Source organism: Ostrea edulis, chromosome 7 (genome assembly GCF_947568905.1).
Source record: "Ostrea edulis chromosome 7, xbOstEdul1.1, whole genome shotgun sequence".
In the NCBI taxonomy this organism is placed as follows: Eukaryota; Metazoa; Mollusca; class Bivalvia; order Ostreida; family Ostreidae; genus Ostrea; species Ostrea edulis.
The window spans coordinates 69,983,229-69,990,812 of NC_079170.1; the positions used below are offsets into that span (position 1 = coordinate 69,983,229).

The 7,584-nt window shown below is 33.4% G+C and overlaps 1 protein-coding gene across 4 annotated transcripts in view; it reads left to right on the top strand.

Annotated features, from left to right (window-relative positions):
- The window catches only part of LOC125653992 (uncharacterized), a 71,757-nt gene extending 65,244 nt beyond the window's left edge, over window positions 1-6,513 (top strand). For all 4 annotated transcript variants that reach the window (XM_048883710.2, XM_048883707.2, XM_048883709.2 and 1 more), the window contains exon 2: window positions 5,499-6,513. In XM_048883710.2, coding sequence (XP_048739667.2) covers window positions 5,502-6,503 — 1,002 coding nt within the window. In that variant the 5' untranslated portion in view covers window positions 5,499-5,501 and the 3' untranslated portion in view covers window positions 6,504-6,513. The remainder of the gene's footprint in view (window positions 1-5,498) is intronic.
- The last annotated feature ends 1,071 nt before the right edge of the window (window positions 6,514-7,584 follow it).

The following is a 7,584-nucleotide window of genomic DNA, read 5'->3' on the forward strand; positions in this document are numbered from 1 at the left end:
AAATTTATGGCATAAATATTTTCTATTTATTTTTACCCTAGATTATCTTAATTAAAATTAATTTATTGAAAATTAGAACAGTTAATTATCCCATACATTGGAATTTGTTTTCCTTGATATTCTCTTCCAGAGACAAGTTTAACCCAAGCTCCTTCTCTTTACATGTTTACATGTGCATATGAAAACTTGTGACCCCAACAAATGATTTCTGAGTACTAGTATGGCAGGGAAGGTTGACTATTTGTTATCGGGGTTTAGAAGTTTCAGATTTAGGGAGGGGCCAGGATTCTTGATTAAATTACACACTTAGATTTGTCAAAACAAAATGTCTGTCTGAATAGTCACCGTTTGCTTCTGTCCATTATAATTTCCATTTGGGCAATGTCCCAGACAGGCAGACACCCCTAAAAAATTGTTTCAGGCACATGATTTTTATTTTTATTTTTTTGATTTGTTTCCCTCCTAAAGTTTTAAGAACTTGTGTTTGCAATCCCGTTGTAAATGTTATATTACTCTATATGTACAAATAAATCATGTCTTCATAACTGTACACGCATTCCGTCCTCAGCTGTTCCCTATTAAAAATGCTGGATCAGCCGCTGTATATTACATACACAATGTGAATGTATGTTTAAAGTAATTCCTGTGATGTTTTCAGATTTTACAAATTCAATGATATACATGTATATAGACTACAGTGTGTGCCTGATATATGAACATTCATTTTGTTGGATTTTTTTTTTGTTTTTTTTTTTTTTGAGTTATTGTAAAATATTTTGTTAAACTGTTTAACATGAAATATTTCAAAATCAAGTTAATTATGAATATTCAGTAATCAATGAATTATGATATGTTCCAAAGTACTGAATGAAAGATGTCGTTGAAGATAACGAACAGTGATCAATCTCATAACTCCTATAAGCAATACAAAATAGTTGTACAAACACAAGCCCCTGGACACACCAGAGGTGGAATGAGGTGCCTAGGAGGAGTAAGCATCCCCTGTCGACCGGACACACCCGCCGTGAGACCTATATATATATATATATATATATATATATATATATATATAATCCAAATAGAAAGAGTTGATATCACACAGTCAAAATAATTCAATAAAAAAGCAGGAAAATATACAGTTCCAAAATATATTTAAATTAAAATATATTTTGGAACTGTATATTTTCCTGCTTTTTTATTGAATTATATATATATATACAGCTGATATATATATATTATATCTTAATCAGGTAAACGGACTTTAAACGAAACTGTTGAAATCCCTGCACTGTCAACTTCTTTTATATCAGTAGCCTGTCTCGATTTAAAAAAAAACAACAACAACTGACCATGTAGATACGCAGAACAAGCTGTTGCGTATCGAATCCAACGGCAATAACTCTGTTTTTATTGATTTCTTTATTATCGAATCCAACGGCAATAACTCTGTTTTTATTGATTTCTTTATTATCGAATCCAACGGCAATAACTCTGTTTTTATTGATTTCTTTATTATCGAATCCAACGGCAATAACTCTGTTTTTATTGATTTCTTTATTAAGTTCATTATGCGATGGGTTTTGTATTATTTTTTTAAAAAGATACCGTTTCATGAAGTTGTTATGAATAATACACTTATACACTTAGGGATCAAACGTATCTCCGCACTGCTAATTTTCACTATATAATTCATTGAATAATACAATTTTTAAAGCACTGGTAAAAATATTTCCAGCCATCAGCATAAAACTTTCACAAATCGTGCACAATAGCCTAGATTTAAATCTATTATTTTTTTCTATAAGTGTTACAAATCTTCACTAGGATTATCATGTTGTGAGGACATCATTTGAATGTAATCTTACACATTTCATATTAATTAGCATTTAAAAAGTATACTTCGTAATTCATAAATCGACCCACAATAGGTATAGAAAATAACACTAAAAGTAACATTTGTCATGAATCTTGATTGAATTCTGCATACATGTATATTAATTCTGAAAATTTCAAAATGAAAACATTAATTATCAAGTTTTGTTGATTGATTGATTGAATATTGTTTAATGTCTCTCTGGAGAATATTTCACTCATATGGAGACGTCACCATTGCCGGTGAAGGGCTGCCAAATTTAGGCCTTTGCGGTCTCATCCGAAGGACCGCCCTATTTAGTCGCCTCTGACGACAAGCAAGGGGTACTGAGGACCTATTCTAACCCGGATCTGCACGGGACGCCTTTATTATGACATCATTTATTATTGCATAACCTTATACAAAAACTATGATCAAAAATTTAATGTTAAGTATCAAGTTATAAAAATGTGTAAGGTTTCTGAAATAGTGTGTCAGATGTAACATCTTGTATCAGTTTAATTCCAGAATTACTTAAATTCTAAACACCAGACAAGAATATATCAATTTCAATGCTCTCTTTGCAATTATGTACATGCTATTTGCAAGTATATGGTGTTAATACTCATTTTTTCCATTATTGTACCTATTCACCTTTGACCCCATTTTTTCGCATCGGGCGCATTCCATGTTTACAAAACTTTAATATGTTTTACACCTATGTGTGATAAACATGTTATGCTCATTAAAATTGTAATTTAGAGCTATACAGATCTTTTGCCTTAATCTGTGATATTTTTTGATAATTATCCGTACAAATGTTGAACACAAACCGAGTTCTAATTGGGTGAAATTATATGAACGACAGAGACAGATAGTAAAGTTTAAGAATTATTTAGAATATGCATCCTACACTGGAAATAGAGAAATTAGAGAGAAAGAACATGAAGAAATGTAGACACTAAGATTTGAGCTATTGATAGATTCAAGTGTCAAAAATATATATAAATAAATAAGTAAATATAGAGTAGAATATATCCACCCCTTATTAATTTACTATGGATACGATTTCTAGACATTTTCATTGGATTTCTCTGCCAACTTCTATTATGTTAACCCCAGTATTACATTATTTTATTATGTTGACCCCGGTATTACGATATTTTATTATATAACCATAATTATCATATGATTGAATAATTCTTAGCTCTCTAATTGGCTGAGATCCAACAATGTAGAAATCATACTCCGTCATGTTTACCTGCACGTGACTTTCCGGGTGAACATAAGGAATTATTTTTTCCACATAGGACCAAAAATAGGGGGTTGAAACTTACAATTAAAGCAAAGAACAATCTTGAAGGGTTTTTTAATCATATAATAAAATAATTATTGCTGTTTTTGAGGTTAATACGATGATTTAGCCACCTTCGAAGTACAATATTCACCTCGCCCTTCGGGTTCGGTGAATATTGTACTCCTCAGATAATTTGGATTACATTTAGTATCTTATAAATGTGGATTTAAAATGCACAAGTGGGTATATAATAAATTTATCATTACTACAGTAACTTGATCCGAAGAGTTGGATCACGTCTCGTTGACAAGCGCTGATCATCGGATCAAACTCGACGCTTCGCGTCTCGTGTGATCTGATGATCCGCGCCTGTCAACTCGAAGTGATCCGACTCTTCGAATCAAGTTACTGTAGTAATAATTAATATATATGTACATGTATTATGTTGACCCCGGTATTACATTATTTTATTATGTTGACCCCGGTATTACGTTATTGTACTACATTGACCCCGGTATTACATTTTATTACATTGACCCCGGTATTACATTTTTGTATTATCTTGACCCCGGTATTACGTTATTTTATTATCTTGACCCCGGTATTACGTTATTGTATTACATTGACCCCGGTATTACATTATTTTATTATCTTGACCCCGGTATTACGTTATTTTATTATCTTGACCCCGGTATTACGTTATTTTATTACATTGACCCCGGTATTACATTATTTTATTATCTTGACCCCCGGTATTACGTTATTTTATTATCTTGAACCCGGTATTACGTTATTGTATTACATTGACCCCGGTATTACATTATTGTATAACATTGATCCCAGTTTTACATTATTGTATTACATTGACCCCAGTATTACATTATTGTATTACATTGACCCCGGTATTACGTTATTGTATTACATTGACCCCAGTATTACATTATTTTTTTATCTTGACCCCGGTATTACATTATTTTATTATCTTGACCCCAGTATTACATTACTGTATGACATTGACCCCAGTATTACATTATTTTATTATCTTGACCCCGGTATTACATTATTGTATTACATTGACCCCGGTATTACATTATTTTATTATCTTGACCCCGGTATTACATTATTTTATTATCTTGACCCCGGTATTACATTATTGTATTATCTTGACCCCGGTATTACATTATTTTATTATCTTGACCCCGGTATTACATTATTTTATTATCCTGAACCCCGTATTACATTTTATTATCTTGACCCCGGTATTACATTATTGTATTACTTGACCCTAGTATTACATTATCTTATTACATTGACCCCGGTATTACATTATTTTATCATTTTGACTCCGGTATTACGTTATCTTATTATCTTGACCCCGGTATTACGTTATTGTATTACATTGACCTCGGTATTACATTATTGTATTACATTGACCCCGGTATTACATTATTGTATTACATTGACCCCGGTATTACATTATTGTATTACATTGACCCCGGTATTACATTATTGTATTACATTAACCCCAGTATTACGTTATTTTATTATCTTGACCCCAGTATTACATTATTGTATTACATTGACCCCGGTATTACGTTATTGTATTACATTGACCCCGGTATTACATTATTGTATTATCTTCACCCCGGTATTACATTATTTTATTATCTTGACCCCGGTATTACGTTATTGTATTACATTGACCCCGGTATTACATTATTTTATTACATTGACCCCGGTATTACGTTATTGTATTACATTGACCCCGGTATTACATTGTATTATCTTGACCCCGGTATTACATTATTGTATTATCTTGACCCCGGTATTACATTATTGTATTATCTTGACCCCGGTATTACATTATTTTATTATCTTCACCCCGGTATTACCTTATTGCATTACGTCTAATGATATTGATGCTGGCTTCATTTGTATACCATTGCACTTAAACATTTTATAAATCACTTCGGCTTCTTCAATGCTAATTATCAGTACAATACACAAGTACCCCACACAGACCCGATACTTGAATAGAAACTTATGAAAAATACATTCAAAATCTGATGATGATTTTTATGTGTTTAAATTGTTTTACTGTCTTTCACTTTCGTTCAATGGGAGATATTTAGTGTATGTCACAAAATCTATACATATAGCTTATTTTTTATGATAAAATTACCACGACCATGATATGAAAACATTGTAGGAAAGAAGTTTTAAATTGTTTTAATTGGACTGAAGCTAGCAGCTAACAAAAAATATCATCAATGTACTGAGAGTACCCTGGTACTCTGGTGAAATATTCATGATTAGCAAGTCATCCAATATTCTTTTTGTTTGTTTCAGAATATGTCTTCATCACGGATGATCAATAGGAGAAACATAGCGATTGTTCTCTTCATCGTGATCGGAATTTATGGAACGCAATACATGTTCAAAAATTTGTACTTGAATGATCAGCTTTATGAAAGTATCCGTATGGCACACGTGTCTCCGGCATTCGTGCCTTCATGTGAACTCCCGGGAAATCTCTTCACAGAAGTAGGCGAGATCAGAACGCCAAATCTAACACAAGTCGGGTCTATTTTCCCCCACATCAAAACTGATAAATGCATAGGATCAGTCAAATGGAAACCTATCCAGCCCTTTACACAACTGGAACTGACCAGGTTTAACAAGTGCACAGGGAATCATGCCGATCCTAAAATCGTCAGCGCCGACAGCATGCGTCGTTTGGATTATACTGTCATCTATTCATTTTTCACTTTTCTGAAGAGGAAATCTGATGTTGCTATCGTTGAACTCGGAGGATACACTGGGAAACTCTTAAAGAATCTTATACCAACAACTGGAGCCAAGTACTATGTGGTGATAGAGCCAGTTCCCAGCTTCTACAGTACGCTTTCCAAAAATATTTTGATGCTTCGATTAAATTCTTCAGTGACAGCGTACAATTTCGGTCTCGGTAAACAATACAAGGAATTAGCTGTCGGTGTTCGAGGGGATGCAACTGCACTCTTTAAAAAAAGCTTAGGAAAGGAGACCGAGCTTATCCGCATAGTGAGCATTGTGGACTTCTTCATTCAGTTAGGCCTGGGTTGTCGTTCACTAGACCTCCTGACGATTAACTGCGAAGGTTGCGAATTTGATATTTTGGAGACATTAATCTCTACTAATCTGATAGAGAAATTTGAGTACATTCAATTCCAGCCACATCATGCTGTTCCCAATCTAGGAAATTATACTTGTCGCTACTGCAGACTACGTCAACTTTTGGCAAGAACACATGTAGTAGCTTACGATTATCCTCAAGTGTGGGAAGCTTGGAAGAGTAAAAAGCTAATAAAATGAAGTAGTGGTATATTTTCATTTCTTTACCACAACCCAAACAAATAAAATATATATAATATACATATATATTTATAAAAAAAAAATATGCACCCCCCCCAAAAAAAAACCATAAAAAAGACAGCGGGGAAAGCAGAGGCCAATGGGCCACATCACTCACCTTCGCTCTGTTTTGTTTGGCTGTTGTGACTATCAAAAGATTTTTTTTCAATCTTTATTCCTATGAAAAGTGTGGCCCTAACCTAGCCCAAAATGGTCAAAACATAAACAAACTTTAATTCACACAACATGGGGATACTCAATTTCAGTATAACAACTTGACCTTGCTACTTGGTAGAAGAAGACTTTAACAAGATTTTCTTTCCTGCATACTTAAATTTGATCCATCTTAACTGCAGGGTTGATAATTTAAACTTTAAAAAAACCCACTTCAATCCACACCTTAGGAATGTTTGTATTTTCTGATATGATTAAGTTCGGCCCTGCTACTCTTAAAGATATTTGTTCTTAGGGAATCTGGGTTAGAATAGGTCCTCAGTACCCTTGCTTGCAAGAGTTGATTAAATGGAGCGGTCCTCCAGATGAGACCGGAAAAAAACTCTGATGCCCCATGTTACATCAGGTGTGGCACGAGAAAGATGCCTCCCTGCTCAAAGGCCGTAACCGCCGAGCATAGCCCTAAATTTCGCAGCCCTTTACCGCCAATGGTGATGTCTCCATGAGTGAAAAATTCTCGAGAGGGATGTTAAACAATATACTATTATGAATACATGTATATCAAAGGAGAGAGAGGTATCATCAGCATACCGAGAAATTTTGTGTTCTAAAATACCTGTAATATTTTCATTTTGTTTAATAAGAATTGACAAAATCTCAGAAGAGATATGAGGTAACTGGTTCCCCCTGTCGACAGCCTCTTCTAATATTGATTTGTTCTGATAAATAACCATATTGTAAGACTCTAGAACCTTGTAGATAAATGACAAAGATATTTAAATTAGTCAAATGCTTTTTAACACTGTCTAGTAATATAGGTATTAATTTTCAAATTCTTAATTAATTCATAGACAGATCTAGTATTTTT